The following is a 17,421-nucleotide window of genomic DNA, read 5'->3' as shown; positions in this document are numbered from 1 at the left end:
CCTGATTTTCTTTTAAAAAAGTAGTTATATAGATCCCCCTTTTTTCCAACTATAGATACCAGGGCGAGGCAGGTTTGCAATCAACATTGTATTACAAAACAAGCGCTACATAAAGGAAGAGAGAACAGGTTGGATACGATGAAGTGATGTATATAGCCACGGGTATATTTCAACCTTCCCATCTTCACCTCAAATTCATTGTTTTTTATTCTTTTTTAATCTTAATTGTGATGTTGGTTTTATTTCTGGAGTGTATACGTGCTGACCAGCCAGGGATAGCTGGAGGCAGGATCGGCATCAAGCTATTCAGCAGTTATCGATCCCCACATTCAAAACAAAATGTAACATATTCAAATTTCCCGCCAGCTAGGCTATTCTGTTAAACGAATAAAAACGAATAACTATTTCAATAGTAATAAAACAACGTTTGTTTTGAGTCCCTTTTTGTATCTGTTGGCATCATTTAATTGAATTAAATAATAACGAATACGCAAACAAATTTGCTTAATCGATAAGTCACACTGATTTACCAGTGTACATATCGTTCGAATGTTCTGGAAGTGCAGAATTTCGCGCCGAGTGCTGCAGTGTTTGATTTGACATGTTATTATATCATCGACTGGTAACGCCTCTTCAATTATTGCTGGATGGATCTGGATAGAAGTAAGTAGTTTGACTTCTCGACAGAAACGCGCCAATGGCACCGAGTCTTCGTTGATCATCCTCGGTTTTTGGGGGTGTGGTCAAGGACGTACCACGAAAAAAATGCGCATCGCGGTAAGAATATCGACGCCAGAAATGGCATTGGTAGCCAGCGCTTCTCATCGGATGGATGAGTATAAAAGAGCCGGAGAGTTGATCATCATCAGCAATATCATCCTCGAACTCTGAGCAGTTCTTTTCACTCTCTCCAGCAACGACATTATGAAGTTTAAGGTAAGCTTTACCCGTTTTTCACTATTAAGAGACTTTTCAATCTTTTTGATGGCGCGATATTTCAATTTGAATTTGTGCGGAAATATTAGATCGCTTGCGTTTTGCTGCTCGCTGTGGCCGTTCAAACCCAGTTTATCGGCGGTTACACTGGCTACCCATCACTGCTACCCGCTGCTACCTCCATGCAGTGGCTCCCACAGGGCCAGCCATTCCCGTCCATTTTCAATCCCGTTTATCCCCATCAATTTGTCAACTATCGTGGAATTGCTGTAGGTAGCGCCGGCGCTCCTTGGTATTTCTACAATCCTTCTGCATCCTATCCGCAAACTGTTCAAGTCTCTGCCGATGTCAAAGACGCCGGTGCTAATACTGGGGCTGCAGGTTCGACCCGCACTCGGCGCCAAATTCAACTGCGTTATGGTAGTGGAAGGCGTGGGCGCAGTTTGAATGCTGAAATGATTGAACCAGAGACATCACCTGACACTCAATGGAAGAGCGTCGACTCCGCCCCATCCCGCACCAAGCGTCAAATTCAATTGCGTTATGGCAGTGGAAGGCGTGGACGTAGTTTGAATGAAATGGTTGAACCCGAGACTGATGGAAGAGACTACGAGAGCGTCACTTTTAACGATCCATCCCGAGCAAAGCGTCAACTTCAACTACATAGGAAAGGCTTCGGCGTCTTTAGAAGAGGCCGAAGTTTGAATGAACCTGTTCAATTTGAATTAGACCGCGCAAAGCGTCAAATTCTGTTGCGCTACAGGAGCAGCGCTAGAAGGAGACTGCACGGAAGAAGCTTGGACACCCTCTGGACTACGGCCTAAACTGCTGCCCCGTCTGTTTTCCCTATTTCGGCCAATATAAGCACAGACCATGCTCAATTGCCCAATGTAAAGGCAGTCGAACAAATAAGCGTCAAAGTTGTATCTCATTTGAATCTCAAAACTGACAAATTATTGTATTCGACTCAGAGCATCTATAGCCACTATATATTGTTATGTTATTTGGCTGAAATACATTTTTATTCAGGACTATAATGAAATGAATTTAGTTTCGCTACATACACTTCAAGGCCACTGATGTAAGTGGTGGCATAATAATACGACTGCGTAATAAAAACTGAAATTGCCACTTTTTGCCTTTAAGGGAAGTAGTTAATTAAGTAGAAAAATGTGCTCTATCATTGTATATAGCTTTGGGCCTCAGGCCGGTAACCATACGTCCTTGGTTGTGAGTGCCATTGCATATAAGGTCCTCATAGTAATTAACCGTTATTCAACTTTATTGCCTGTGTGGCAACCCCGACTGTACTATTTTCGGATCAATCGAGCCACTGTCTGCTGGGCAAGAGTTGGCACCTCTCTTCAAGCTATATTATTGTTATCCTTAGTCGGACATCAATCTAAATAATCGTCGATGGAAAAAAAACAAACATTCTTCTAATAACAGGAAAATAACCGAAAATAACAGTGATTCGAGTTTGAATGTTCTTGTTTCGCTATAGAGCGCAGGGATTTATGGACAGGTGGAACACAGCATAGAAGTTACGTCAATGGAGCTGGATTGATCAATGCTGCAACCTTGAACTAGAAACGGTTAATTCTAGATTTGATTTTTGTTCTCAGGTAGTCAGCCGTCTTTTTTTTGTTAAATTCTTCGCTTTTGTGAAACCGCTGGTAAAAACGGGAAAAATGACCAAAGAAAATTTTGGCTCCTTACTGAATTATCATTCTGCTGTTTACCTGAGACTAACCTTGAATTCACAAATACCGGTTCGCTTAGATAACTCTTAAGTGTAGCTCGACCAACACTCACTAATGTCCGATGGCCGATCCTATCCGTGTTAACTATACGCGCCTTTTTATAATAAAAAACAAACCTGTTTCCACATCATAGTCATCACGGCTGTTCACCTCTGACTGTGATTACTTGCCCGCGAATTCAAGAAACTCTTTTGATTTGGAGTTAAATCGCCGTAAATTGCATCAGAAAAGGTCCATTATCGACGACAATCGAATCAAAAGAAATTCGAACAATACATTTGACTTTAATTACAAAAGAATAAAAGTGAGCATTTGCATGAACTCTTTTCTTTTGGCCCTTAACGTACTGTATATCCAACCGCTTTTGTATAAATACAACTATACAAGGGATAAACGTTCCCTGGTGCCCTAAACTCAACGAGAGTCGTAACGTTTTTAAAGCTATTCAACATTCTAACTTATTGCGATCTGCCTTCTACATTGAAATTATTCTATTTTGTTCTTTTATTTCTGAAAGACTCTTCTCTTTCTCTTCTGAAAATAACCGCAATACGGATCCGGAAATCCCAACACTTTTGGCCAATTCCAACCCAGTTGCCGATGTCGTTCGGACGGCATGTTAACGAGTTTGTTAACGAGATGTTAACTTTCGCCTAGTTACACTCCATGCAATCATGAACGCTTTGCCTTGTGAGCAAGGTCGTTTATCGACTCCCGCACAACGATCCGGTCTCCCTTTGATTCTGGGTGGGGTTTAGAATGACTGAGTCGAAATACTACTATTACGCATACCACTGAGAATGTCGGTTGAAAATAATGGGCACTCATGGCCATCTAGTTTCGCCAGTTGGTATATAATAAAAACAGTTCACTCCCAGACCGTTGGGCGCTAATGTAGCTTCTCTCACTGGATTTTTCCATCCTCTCAGCTCTTATATCGTCAATCATCACCTTCTTACGAGGCGCTATACAATGAAGCGAGTGGTAAGCGTGAATTTTTCGATGATAACAGCCTTTGTTTAGCGTTGTGATTGTCTGTCACTATTATCTGTTTCTCGTGCTATATGTTGAGACAGCGAAAAATGTCTTCTTCTTCATGGTCCTAGCACATTCCAATTCTAGTCTAATCAGCTCGACGACAAAGTTGACTTTTTGATTTAGAAACAAAGGGAAATGATGAACAGGTGACCTCTTTGTAATAATAGAAACTACGGATCTTGCGTGTAGTTATTCTACCTTGAGTGGAAAGTGTTTGCGCTAATTCGATAGAATTATACATGAACTCGGTAAAAGCGGAGGAAACCATTGGAAAAAAAATTTGCGAATTTTCTGAAAAACTATGCGCGAGTTTAATGAAAAATGAAGCGATTTGGACTCGCATTACTGCGCAAACGTATTGGCAAGGCACGTGTATTATCCTTGATCCGACCTCTAAGGTCCGAATACCAGTTTTGTCATCAACCTTCCAGGTGCTTCCAGCTCTCATGGACCACAGAAAATTATGCCAATATGAGTCAACGTCTGTCGATTGGGAAAACCCAAAAAAAACCCGTTCACAAATCTTTTGGTTTATACAACTCACACATGACCGAGGCTGACCGCCAATTATATAAATAATAAAATACACGCACGACGTGAATATTCTCGTGAGCCACTCAATGACGAAGTTAAAAAAAAACGACTTGGACTACGTGATGTGTTTTCAAGTTGAGTCAGCCAATCTCCGCCGACGTCAGAAATTCTATGAATAAATTTGAGACACATTTTTCGCGCTATGAAATTGGGAATCCACATAGAACTTGTTTATTCTTTCGAATTTCAACCACCGTGCGCCCTCCTAGTATATATAAAACCTAGCGAACATTCAGCGAAGCCCAGAATGGAAACTGTGAGTGTTGCGGCTCTATCTACCTTACAACAGGATTGACACGGATTGAAGTTGTTATGTCTCTTGGATTTCGTTTAGTTGATGAAATGTGCTCATTTCAGTAGGCCTGTTTGTTAATGGATATTTCTTCTGACGTTCCAACTGTCGCATTTAAGCACTTTTGTTTATTTGTGCTGATTCAATTGTCTTATAGAATTAGCAATGCACAGAGTCGTGATAAAGTCCTTATAGTTACAGCAGTTCGCTTGGTAAAACAATGTGCTCTCCTCAGGCAACGCGCTGGATTTTTTCCAGGTTCTCCGCCATCATCACCAGCACCTGAAGCAAATATTATACCATCGACTAAAACACTCGCATCGTGAAGCGCACCCCTTTTTTTCATAATTATATTTTCATTTCAAGGTAGGATTTCAGCACGCTTCCGTCTATGCACAGAATTCTCCCAATTATACGCGCTCAGCATAAGCTAAGTCTTGTGTATTTTATTGAAAGAATTTTGAAACATTGGAATTGTTTAGTTCAGCATTTGCGTATCACGGGTGCTAAAGTAATAACGAGTAATCCTTTATTCCAACCAAAGAGAATTAAGTAGCGACCTTCGTCATGGAGAATTTGGGAGTTAAAAATACCAAGCATCACCACGCGGGGAAATTGAAGGTATACGGGAAATCCAGCTCAGAAACCAAATAATTCCAATTTGAAAAAAACAAACGATAAAGCGTCAAAACAAGAACTGCCGATTTCGCAAAATCCTTGAAATAATACCTGACTTCGAAAGGCGAGGCGTGTTTGCATTAAACATTGTACAAAACAAGCAATCAGCGACGATCAGCGATACAGGAACATTAATCAGAGAACAGGTTGGACGTATATAGAAAGTATACCAGGCCACGACCGGGTTTATATCAACCCTCCCATTTCACCTCTAAATATCATGTGTAAGTACTTCATGTTTTCTTTAATTGGTTCGTTTTGTTTCTGTGGTGAACGAGATGACCAAAACCATACCTGGAAGCAGTTATCAATCTTTACGCATAACGATAGCGGCTTGTGTGGATCTGTAAAGCAATCGAAAAATATAATGCAATGAAACCTTGATGATTGTTGATTGTAAAAGTCCAAAAAAAAAATAAAACATTAATCAATTATGTTTCGTTTGAATGTTCTAGAAGGGGGGAAAAACCGAACAGATTTCGCTTCGAGTATATACTGCTGCGGCTACACTTGATTTGAATTGTTACATCACCCGTGCTGATTATTTTGGCTGATAACGCCTTAGTAAATTGCTGGATGGATCCAAAGTAGTTTGACTTGCTCGCGATAGAAAACGCGCCAATGGCACACTAACCGCCAAAAGTCTTCGCTAATTACTGAATTTCCGGGTGTAATACTACAAGGGCACGTCACGAAAATAATGCGCAGATTGCTGATGATATATCGACGACAGAAATGGCATTGGTAGCCAGCGCTTCTCATCGGAGGGTTGAGTATAAAAGAACCGGAGAGCTGATCATCACCAGCCATATCACCGTCGAACTCTTAGCAGTTCTCTCCACTCTCTCCAGCAACGACATTATGAAGTTTAAGGTAAGCTCTTCCTGTTTTTCGCTATTTTATTTAGACTTATCAATTTGTATTTCATCGCGTTTTTTGCTGCATGTTGAGACTTTTAAATTTTTTTTTTTGATGACGGGATAATTCAATTTGAATTTGGCTGGACGTAGATCGCTTGCGTTTTGCTTCTGGCTGTGGCCGCTCAAACCCAGTTGATCGGCGTTTATGCTGGCTACCCATCACTGCTACCCGCTGCTACCGACGCCGCTCCATCCCGCGCAAAGCGTCAAGTAGCAGACGTGTGGCAAAAGATTTTAAAAGACGGTCCAAGATGGGGACGAAGCGTGAATGAAATGATTGAACCAGCAGAGACATCGCCTGACACTCTAGAGAAGAGCATCGACGCCGCTCCATCCCGCAATAAGCGCCAACTTCAATTGGGTTATCTTTCAACAAGGCGTAATAGAGGGCGAACTGGGCGAAGCTTAATAAATGAAGTTGAACCAACTGGAACCGACTACGAGATCGTTGACGTTGCTCCATCCAGCACAACGTATCAAACTCAGCTGCAATATGGCGGAAATCGCCCCGGCCGAAGTTTGAATAATCTGTCCTGGTCTACGGCCTAAACTGCTGCCACTTCTTTTTTCCCTATTTCGGCCAAGCTTCGGCAATGCTTGATGATAATTGCCCATGGAATAGGCAGTCGAACAAAATTCAAAAGTTATCTCATTTTAATCTCAATACTACGTATATTATTACTGACATATTGTATCCGACTATCCGGCATAGCCCCTGTATTTTTTTGTTATCTGCTGGCTGAAATACATTCTTATTCAGGACTAATGAAATGGATTTAATTTCCTTATAATAATACTCATCAAGGTCACTGATTTGTAGTTGCTGGCTTAATAATATGACTGCGTAATAGTATAAAAGCTAAAATTGCCAGCAATTGCCATTTGCCTTTAATGAATTATTATTACAGAAAAATCTTTTCATGTCCATCATGGCCGGCATTCATCGCGTCCTCGGTTGCTGTCAGTTCGACGCCTTTCTTCGCGCGCTATTGTTTATCCTTATTGGTCGGAGACATTAAAGGTAAGTCATCGTGGATGACAATCATGTCCGTGATGGCCTCCTGTGGCCATCAAGGATGACTGTCAGTTGACTTCAAATAATTGTGCAGGAGCCAAAGTGTAACACTGTCGCGGTCATTCGTCCGAAGATGATTATGAAAAGAATTTTTTCGGCTTCCATTAAAGCGGGGAAAAACAGCTGTGATTCCAGTTTGAATATTTAAATAGTCTACGCTATGTAGAGCAAGGATTTATGGGCAGGCGTGGGCAGGTGGAAAACAGCATAGTAGTTGTACGTCAATCGACTAATGGAGAATTTTTCAATGCCAACTTTGAGATTTGAAGAAACGGTTTATTCTAGATTTGATTTCGTTTCCAGCAGGCATGTCAGTCGTCTTTTTTTTTTTTTAATTCGTCGCCTTTATGAAACTACTGGTAGAAACGGGAAAAAATGACCAAAGAAAATTTCGACTGCGTATTATATCGTTCTGTTTACCTGAGACTACCCTTGGATTCACAAATACCGGTTTGCTTATATGAATCTGAAGTGTAGCTCGACAAACACTCACTAATGGCCGCCGATCCTATCCGTGTATAAACTAAACGCCTTAATCGGAAAACCTGTTTTCCACCAGACTCCAGAGTCACGCGGTTGTTCACCTCTGTGACTGCTGTGATTATACTTGATCGCTAAATAAAAAATAAAAAAAAATCTCGTTTTATTTGAAGTTAAATCTCAGGGGGGGGGGGGGGGTTTGTTATCGATGAAAAATCAAATCAAACGCAATTTGACCTTTTTATTTAAATTACAAAATAATAAAAGAGAACATTTGCATAATTGACTGTTTTTTTTTACCATAACTTATTCAACCCCTTTTTTTATAAATGCAAGGGATGAACGTTCGCTAGTTACCCAGAATTGTGAACAAGTCTTCACACTTTTGCTTCCATGGCAATCGAAATTGTGGTTATTTCATCTTGACTTTCAAGAGGGTTCCGGGGGGTAGGGCGGGTTTTCGGTCTATTTTCGGGTTTCGTGCCAATGTTTACTTTTTTATCTTGTCTATGGTGGGTGGGCCTAATCCAAGTTGTTGAGGAACAATTTGAAGTATAAATAATCACGATCCGTTCAGCGAATGTCGATTTTTAATAAATTCTAATCGATATATTAAGTGCTAATTGGAATATTAGTGTCGTCTGCTGCTCTTCTCTTTCGTTTTTTACAAGTTTGAAAAGGCATGGCCGCCACGGAAAAGGAGATTGATTTCAAAGAATAACGGAACGATCACTTTAGTGGACGTGGATGCACGAAAATAAATTACATAAATGTGTTCAACGTCATGTCAACTTTGGTGTCGTAGCTTTCCATGTTCTCTATGCTGTTTGGCAGGTAAAAACTCACAATAAAATTGGGATGACTATGGGAGCTTAAATAGAAGAGTTAAACTTGTTCCAAGTTTGTAAATTGTTACTTCCTGCATTATTTATCCCCTTGTCGATGCATGGCAGATTCCACTATATTGTATCCTTTTCCTCTGCAGATTTGAGGCCTGAGCCAACCACCGATACAGCAAAGTTTTGCTTGTGCTGAACCTCTAGTCATCATATGATTTGACTGATCACCTTGTGTCATCAGCAACAACCACAGTATCATCACTTAGGTAATAATTTTCGCTACTTTTATTAACCTGCATATAACCGCTGCCAGATTTTGTAATGATGCATGACTTGCTTAAGTGCAGTGTATTTCATGGAAACCTTCGATTCTCCTGTTTATAAACAATTAGGGTATACCCCTGGTTTACAACTGCTGTCTTGTTTTCAACTTTTCCTTGCTTGTCATTGTTTCTGTAAATATTTTTCGTAACTCATTGTTAAAATTTTTGTATTTAGATAAACAGCATCCCGTTAGATTGGAGAAACTACCAGTGTCGGCCGAATTACGTATCTCTTCTTCCCCTTTCTTTAAATGTCCTCGTGTATGCCCATGCGAGTGTGGGTGTATTCACGAGGACACCCTATTACCTATCCCTCCTGGTGGATTCAACTTCTGCGGATGGATGGAGCACTTGTGGATTCCTGGCCGTATTTCCCAGGCTTAAAGGTAGGACAAATTCATCTCTATTCTTCCTTTTTGACATACTGTTGGCGTTGATTTTGAATCGTTGCGGAGTATAAGGAGTACGATTATTCCTGGGCCATATGCAATTGGCTGAAACTGTTGTCTCTTGCTGTTTTTTTTCTCAGTCACAGTTCATTAAATAGCTCACGTTTAGAACGACTGCAGATCAGGCATGTTTTTGTACCTCGCAACTTTGTCTGTGAGTAAATGATCCAATTCAGAAATATTTGATCTTAAAACACTTGAAGCAAAGTGCAACTTGAATAATTTTTCCCACCAAAAGGGTCTTGTCGCCACACCGGCACTTCCTGGTTCGTAAGCCAATCACGTGAATCACCATTCTAATTCTATTGCCTTCTACAATTAAATTATTTGGTGATTGACTTTTATTTTATTCCCAAGACTCTTCTTTCTCTCTTGATCATAACCATAATGGCAGCTCCAACGTATTCTGAAATCCCAACACTTTTGGCCGATTCCAAACCAGTCGCCAGTGAGGGTCGTAACGCAAATTTAACACCGCAACCGATTTGCATATGATCGGAGGCAAACTTGTGTTTTTCGCTGGACAATTTCTCTTCTGTTTGATCAATTTTCCCACATGCATCAATCCACCTGTACATAGTCGGCCTCGCCTTTTTTACGATTCGCCACACGTTTCTTTTTCACACCCCGATTGAATAACGCATTTCCTAAATCTGTGTCAGTCTTCACCTTTTTTTTGTTTAATTGTTTGGGTTGCAATGAAATGACGCTGAATTGATTATTGAACAATAACGATCTTAGTCTGCCGTTCTCAGACCCACACGACAAATTGAGCACGATTAATATTAAACTCCAAGTTGGAAAATATGCGTTATATGCGTTCACCCTGAGCTTCACCTGGTGAATCCGGCGTGCTTAATAGCTGCCTTAAGCAAAGTCGTAAATAAATTCCAGATTTGAATACTCGTTCGGTCCCCTTGGACGAGGTGAATCAACTGAGTTCTTGTATAGTCGTGATCAAGAAATCAAGGAAAAGGCTCTTTAGTTGGAAAAATGGAAAGCAAATCAGCATATCTATAACATTTTAAAACTTACCGAACGAGATGTTTTCGAGAGAAGTAGAGAATCCAATGTTTAGTACATGTATTCATATTTGAATGTTGGGAAATGAATCAACTGGAATGGGGCCCACAGCTTGTTTATTCTCCGACCAACGTCCTCTTCCAGGCTCCAATTTATTTGTTTGGTCGAACAGTATCGATCCTAGTCTGTTGCCGTTGTCTCAACCGCTCGATCAATATTGTTCTATCAAAATAATACACCGCGAGTCGGATAATATGCATAATGCGTTCACCTTGAGCTTAACCTAAATTACCATAAGTACAGTGAAAGTAAACTGCTAATGGAAAAACAGGGAGATAAGTAACATTTTCATCGTGCGTCAGGACCCGGTGAATCCCGCGTGTGTGTTAGCTGCCTTGCAAGCAAAGTCGTAAAAATTTGATTTGAATACTTGTTTGTTATTCTTCTTGGTCGAGGTGAATCAACTCGAGTGGTACCGCGGTAGTCGTGATCAAGAAATCATGAAAAAGGCTCTTGAGTTGGAAAAGTGGAAAGCAAATCAGCATTTCTATGAAATTTTAAAACTTACCGAACGAGATGTTTTCGACTAGACAATCCAGCGCTAGTACATGTATTCATATTTTAATGTTGGGAAATGAATCAACTGGAATGGGGCCCACAACTTGTTTATTCTCCTACCAACGTCCTCTTCCTGGCTCGTATAAATCTAGCAAGCGTACTTTTCCTGAGGTTCAGACGTGAACGAGCAAGTGTCCTAGTTCATACAGAGAATTTAAAAATCAAAATGAATTTTTTTGTAAGTATCAATAGAATTTAGATTCGAAATCATTTTGCGTTCATGTACTATGTGTGTATATTATATAATAGCGTATAATATAGATATCATTTTTCAAAAGCTTCTTTTGGCGCTGTTTGTTCCTGCCGCTTTAGCAGCTCCTGTCTATAAGACTGAAATGTCTTTCACGTCCTTCCAGAAAAATATGGCTCACGAAGTGGAAGATCGTAACAACCCGGCTCTCGTCAATCAAATCGCAACTTATGCTTTTATGGCCAATCTAATCTTTTTGGTTTACAAATGGCGAATTATTTTTTGTGTGATTGATCCTACGACATGCGGATCTACTAATATTAATACTACTAATGTTCACATGTACGAAACACTCGAAACCCCGCACATACTCGCCGCTACTGATATGATCATGTCCAATCTAAGCCCTCAAACTGTCGTTCCTTTTAGTTCGATGGACTTGACCAGCGCTAAAAGTGATACGCCTGTTATTAATGCACCAGCTGTACAGCAGAATCCCTTTAGGTACTCTGAATTGAAAGTTACATCTCCTGTAACACAGACTCAGATGACTACCCAGCACAACATTGAATTCCAAGGAGATACGATCAGAGGTCAGAACCCCTATCAACCATTTCCCGTCCATACCTTTTCTCCATATTCAAAATTCAGATGGCCTACGTATCCTAACTCTGCTACTAGGATTCTTCACCCCTATTTGGATTTCTTTTTATTTGACACGATAAGTCCCCATATTCTGAAGTGATCGCGATACAATTTTGTTCACCCGTTTTTCTCAACGTGTTACTAGAACATTATTGCTAGTGGGACTCTATCCTCAGCAGCAAGCAGTACATTTGGTTGTCTTTGTGGTTTTTATCGGTCGTTATCGGTTTCTATTTAACAAGATGCTGGCCATCAGTGTATATTTATATATGGTGTATTGAATAATGCAATAGGCAATAGAACTACACAATATATATGTTTCACTACAAAGACAAAATGATGCATGTAAAATTTAACAAAGTTATTTCGCAAGAACTTCAAATTTACTGAAACTATCCCCCTCCCCCATAAACTTACCGTGTCTAGGGGCTAAATTTATCACTTGTTGTTGTTTTACAGTTACAAACGAGGTTACAGACGAAGGATTGTTTATCGGAAATTTTGGAATATCCGAGCTAATGACTTTAAAACAATCGATTAACTGCGGGATTGACGCCAACTCATCAGGGCTGAGATTTTTGCTCAGGCTAGGTATTGTGTGGTATTGTTGTTGATTTGGTGGTTGGCGTTTCCGCCGAATTTCTGGCTGATGCCTTCGTGGACGAAAGAGGCGTTTTCTGTTTATTTTTTCCTTATTCCGTTTCAGCTTCGGTTTGCGCTGATGCCTCTCATCAGATGCCGATACATCAAGCCAGTTTTCTTGCGTGGCTTTAAGAAATTCGATGAAACGCGTGCTTTTGCGATAGGCTGCGTAGTGAAGCGGAGTTAAACATAGTCCGTCAATGGAATGAATATCTGCTCCTTTTGAAATGAAGAGTACCCCGACTTCAAGCGCATCGTATGCAGCTGCCACATGCAACGGCGAACGGATATTTTTAACTTGGTTTCGCGAGATGCCTTCAGCGTCGGCTTCTAATAAACGTTCAGCCACATTAACAGCATTTAATGCAGCAGCGTACTCGAGAGGCGTTAGGCCATTTCTTTCTTTAATATCTACTTTGGCTTCTTTGGCAAGGAGCATCGTTGTTATGTTTTCATACTTGTGCCAAGCAGCCAAGTGTAAAGGTGTAAGTCCCGTTTCAAATTCCTGTTGATTGACAACTTCGATGGCGCAATCCATTTCCAATAATAGTTTCGCAACATCTTCGGCCATGTTGAATAGTGCGTTGTAAAGCACTGTACGGCCACGGTTATCAATGACATTGGGGTTGGCTCCTTTTTTAATCAACAGATTCACTATGAGTAGACGGTTGAAACTGAGAGTGTGTGTTGCTGCCGCCAAATGGAGCGCAGTTTCACCGTTACAGTTTGTTTTATTGGTATCTGCACCAGCATTCAAAAGTACTTCCACCAATTCCGGCAAATTTTTTGCCACTGCAAGATGCAAGGCACGACCAATGATAATAGTATCAGCATTTTCTGGGATAGCAACACTTGGATTCCCGTGATAACTGAGTAGTAGTTTCACCATTTCAACTGAGTTGATGTCCACTGCAATGTGAAGTGGACTATTGCCGGAAACGTCTTTTACATTAATATCGGCTCCACTTTCCAATAGAAAATGGGCTTTTGTTAGCCAATTATTCTTTACTGCGAAGTGAAGCGCCTTGTTTTTCCTATACAATGAGATGATTTGAGGAGACTTGTTGTTTGCAGCGAAGCGCGCAGCGGAGGACATTGGTGTTAAATGATAATTGTCGGCAATGGCAAGTGTAGCATTTTTCTTCCAGAGCTGCGCGAACTTCAAAATAACTGCTTCAATTTCCATTTTAAATGCATTGAAAGTTGATTCGTAAGAGTCATCAGATTGATGAGCAACGACCGAGACGGGCAAGGGACGAGATGTTCTTGTAGATAAATTGTCGATGTGCTTCATAATATAATTACTGGTCTCTTGATCCATTTTGGTTATTAATATCCTTTTTGTGCACTTTTTAAGGGAATGCATTTCTGATTTTCCGAATTCCGAATCTGAATAAAAAAAGATTCGGCTATTGCTTAATATTGCTAAGACTTTGACGTGTTAAAAAAAAATGGCACTTTTAAAAAATAAGTCGAGAGCACAAGGCATTGTCTGTTCTTAACTTACTCTCCTCTACCCCTACTCTCTATATAATAGGCAGCCCTTATCTCTTCATTGAAGAGTAAAGTATCATTTGAAATAGTTGAAGACTTCAACTATTTACTACAAATCAAGGAAAAAACTAAAAAGGTACTTACTTTGTGGTGGACTCCTATCATCGTTTTTGATGTCAATAATTGTTTCATCATCTATGGGCTAAAAAAAAAGATACAATATCAGGACAACTATGTCTTTTCTTTTTTCAATTATTCAACCTTTCATTCTTTTAATTAATGAGGTATAAACTATAATAATGGATTGCAGCACTTACCTCATCATATGCAGGGAAATCATAATTCGGGTGATAAAAGGAACTGAGATCCAAATCTTCGTCAGAAGAAACCTCTTTGAATTTTTGTAATCTGAGCCAAGTCTGCAGAACTAATTTAGGAAATCGCTTCTTCGTCCATTCCGCAACAAATGAATTGTGCTCTTCCGCAGTCAAATTGCGCTATAAAGGTAGCAATATCCGAAAGTAGGTTTTGTTATCGCGCACAAGATAAATAATATAGCTTAAATAAAATTGGTAAAATAAATTTACCATTTGCAATGAAAAAGTTTGCAGAGCTACTCTATTTGTTATCAAATTTTGTTGATCAGGATTCAGTGTTGATATTTTGTCGAAATTTGGATGATGCACGTAGTAATCACGAGCCGCAAGAAGAAAAGCTGTGGTCATTTCCAGCGACCAAAGGAACGGGTGTTTCAGGATTGATGCTGCTGATGGAAGAACTGATTCTTTCATGGCTCGGATGAGGTGGATTCGGGATTGTGATATTTCTTGCGGGGATTCACTCAACAAATGAGAAAATATTTGACCAAGCTCCCGAATGTCATTTTTCATGTTAGCTGTGGTCAGGTCTGGAGAAGATTTTTCTATTTATTTTAAAATGAACAAAAGACAAAAGTCAGAGCTACTTTCAAAAACTGTTTTACCCATATAAAATAAACCCTACCGGGACTTAACGCAAGTGTCGCAACTTTTGCAACGATGGTCGATTCCTTTTCAAAAATTACGATTTGGCTTAAAGATAGGTTCCCGTGTGTGAGCTTGTTGGTATGATAATGCATAAGTCCTTTCGTGATTTGACGGAGAATGTCAGTTATAGTTTCACAGTCCAATTGTTTTCTATCTCTTCTTTCAAGCCATGTCTCCAGTGTTTCATTGAATGGCTCGAAAGCCATGCAACTGTAGACATCAAACGATAAAATATATAAAATTACTTCGCTGTTGAGTCGAAACATAAAATAATATTAAAAATATGCGGATTTACATTTCTGAAGTGTTCTCAACAAGATAGAAGCATTGCAGGCAGTTCGGATGACTTAAATAACGCAAACGTTCCCATTTAGTCGTTATTGTGTCATCACAATCTTTTTGAAATTGAATCACATGGACGTGTTGCAATCCGAGACGACCATGACGTCTCTTGATTTTCGTAACCGATTCGTTTTTTCCAAATCTCCCATTCGCTATCAAAAGGTCGTTGAAAATTTCTGGCTGCGACTCATTCTCGATTTCTTGCTCTATTTCGTTGCTTTCAGTATTTTCAGAAATGTATACAGAGGGAAATAGATTCGGAAACATTTGACACAAATCTGTTGGGTTCGCTTTTTTTTCCTACGTTAAAAATAAAACAATTAATTTTTCAGTTGATAAAATCATTTTAATCAAAATTTGCTGTAGCTCAGGCAGCACTCACCTTGATTTCTTTCAAAACCGCAGCAACATTTGTAACCTTTACTGACGTTTTCTTCTGACCTCTGTTGACTCCAATTGATTTGTCTGACAAGAGAATGGTACCTTTCCATTTATTATATTGATCACTCTTCTCGTCGATATTTTCGGCCACATTCCTCAGGTACTCTTCAATTTTTTTACCATGCCAAAGGAATGGGTGCTTAAGCAATTCGGATGAAGTGGGCCTTTTTGTGCAATCGTGACTGATCATTTTGGCTATGAGCGTTTGAAGTTGTTGGTCTCGACATCCAGCCAAATGATACAAATTGTTTTCGATAAACAAGGCGCGTTGGCCAGATTTCCCGAACGGATGTTGTCCACCGGTGATGACGTAATAAAAGTAGCATCCCAAGGAAAATACATCTCCTTCTTTGGTTGGTTTTAAATCGGTCTTCGTCTCTTCAGCAGGCCGCCATTCGCTCAACGATTCGTTTGAAATATCCAATTTTCGCGCTGAATCAAGGATTTCGGCGAGGGACGAAATGTGTTTCCCATGAATCTCTCCTCGGGAGTGGATTTCTGCCAATTGTTCTGTAATCTGTCGCAGAATTTCATTGTGTTCGACGCTTTTCCCGGGACAACTTTTCCGGAAAGTGCAATCCATGAGAAATTGGAGATATGCTACGCAATAGGTTTCGATTTACCTAGCTATTCGCCTAGGCTATAATCGCCCATCAAAGAGAGAAATATATTATATACAGTAAGATATTAGACCGATATTAGAGTCCAGCAACCGCTAGCTGTGGGCGCCAAATGGGACCATGCACATGCATAGGTTTCTAGCCATCATTTATCCAGTTACATCAGAGTCATCAAATCGGCGGTAAGCGAGCAACTGAATGTTCCCGGATAATTCATTGCGAGCCGTTATATGAATATAACGGCTTTGCTTGTACGCCACCAGTTTAGACTCCGATGTTACTGGATAAATGATGGCTGGAAACCTATGCATGTGCAGGGCCTCATTTGGCGCCCACAGCTAGCGGTTGCTGGACCCAATAATTTCATATTTGTAGCTTATCGGTTATCACGAATATTTACGCATTGTCACGTATAACTTCACCGCTTTAGATAAGAAACCGCCCTTGTCACGTGCTGTAGCCTTGTTTAGGCTTAGGCTACATACGTTGGCAATTTCTGATTGGACGGTGGGGAATAGTCGGGAATGTAATGCAACGTTTTTCAACCACATTTCATTACGTACTATAGACTTTAAAGAACACACATATGTTTGAATTTGATTATCATTTGAATTTGAAAAAAAAACTTACTTTAACGGCAATGTAGAGCGATGTAACAAACAGTAAAATCGAATGCACAGCTGCTGTTTCAGCTCAGTGTTTACATAACTTTTAATTTATGTGTAGTTCAACAGTTCCTGAAATTCTCAAGTTGAGTGAAATTGGTTCCACTTCACATATGTGTAGTACTTTCAGAAACTGTTGAACTACACACAATGATGGGACCTCTAAGAAAAAATTCAAACTGCTTTTTTAGTGCCCGAACGAATTCGTTTTCATACAAAAATTGCACGATAGCGTGAGTGACCATGATAGTGGTTGCAACGGACTTGGTGTAAGCCCGGGCAAAGTAGGCTGTCCAAAGCGCCGATAATAAAAAAAACTTGATAAATGA

At 40.0% G+C, this 17,421-nt stretch overlaps 3 protein-coding genes and 2 long non-coding RNA genes across 5 annotated transcripts; 4 read left to right on the top strand and 1 right to left on the bottom strand.

Annotated features, from left to right (window-relative positions):
- The first annotated feature begins 744 nt into the window (after positions 1-744).
- LOC124314795 lies at positions 745-1,973 on the top strand. The gene is made up of 2 exons (XM_046780164.1): positions 745-936; positions 1,026-1,973. Exons 1-2 carry the CDS (start codon positions 925-927, stop codon positions 1,758-1,760), a joined length of 747 nt encoding a protein of 248 aa, XP_046636120.1. The 5' UTR covers positions 745-924; the 3' UTR covers positions 1,761-1,973.
- Positions 1,974-4,120: 2,147 nt separating this feature from the next.
- Positions 4,121-6,566, top strand: LOC124314926. Its single transcript, XR_006911355.1, has 3 exons — positions 4,121-4,989; positions 5,168-6,174; positions 6,312-6,566. It is a non-coding gene; the product is annotated as an uncharacterized LOC124314926 (long non-coding RNA).
- A 1,871-nt stretch (positions 6,567-8,437) lies between these two features.
- Positions 8,438-9,228, top strand: LOC124314972. The gene is made up of 3 exons (XR_006911445.1): positions 8,438-8,610; positions 8,762-8,881; positions 9,114-9,228. It is a non-coding gene; the product is annotated as an uncharacterized LOC124314972 (long non-coding RNA).
- A 1,697-nt stretch (positions 9,229-10,925) lies between these two features.
- Positions 10,926-12,128, top strand: LOC124314788. Its single transcript, XM_046780153.1, has 2 exons — positions 10,926-11,206; positions 11,307-12,128. The coding sequence occupies exons 1-2, from the start codon at positions 11,045-11,047 to the stop codon at positions 11,961-11,963; spliced, it is 819 nt and encodes a 272-aa protein (XP_046636109.1). The 5' UTR covers positions 10,926-11,044; the 3' UTR covers positions 11,964-12,128.
- Positions 11,308-17,260, bottom strand: LOC124314631. The gene is made up of 8 exons (XM_046779868.1): positions 17,058-17,260; positions 15,749-16,447; positions 15,320-15,666; positions 15,002-15,234; positions 14,587-14,921; positions 14,317-14,496; positions 14,144-14,201; positions 11,308-13,894 (listed from the first exon to the last, which is right to left on the bottom strand). The coding sequence occupies exons 2-8, from the start codon at positions 16,388-16,390 to the stop codon at positions 12,225-12,227; spliced, it is 3,465 nt and encodes a 1,154-aa protein (XP_046635824.1). The 5' UTR covers positions 16,391-16,447; positions 17,058-17,260; the 3' UTR covers positions 11,308-12,224.
- Positions 17,261-17,421: the final 161 nt, after the last annotated feature.

The sequence above is a fragment of the Daphnia pulicaria genome, chromosome 10 (assembly GCF_021234035.1).
Source record: "Daphnia pulicaria isolate SC F1-1A chromosome 10, SC_F0-13Bv2, whole genome shotgun sequence".
In the NCBI taxonomy this organism is placed as follows: domain Eukaryota; kingdom Metazoa; phylum Arthropoda; class Branchiopoda; order Diplostraca; family Daphniidae; genus Daphnia; species Daphnia pulicaria.
Note: the sequence above shows the minus strand (reverse complement) of the source record. Positions and strands in the feature narration are given on the sequence as shown.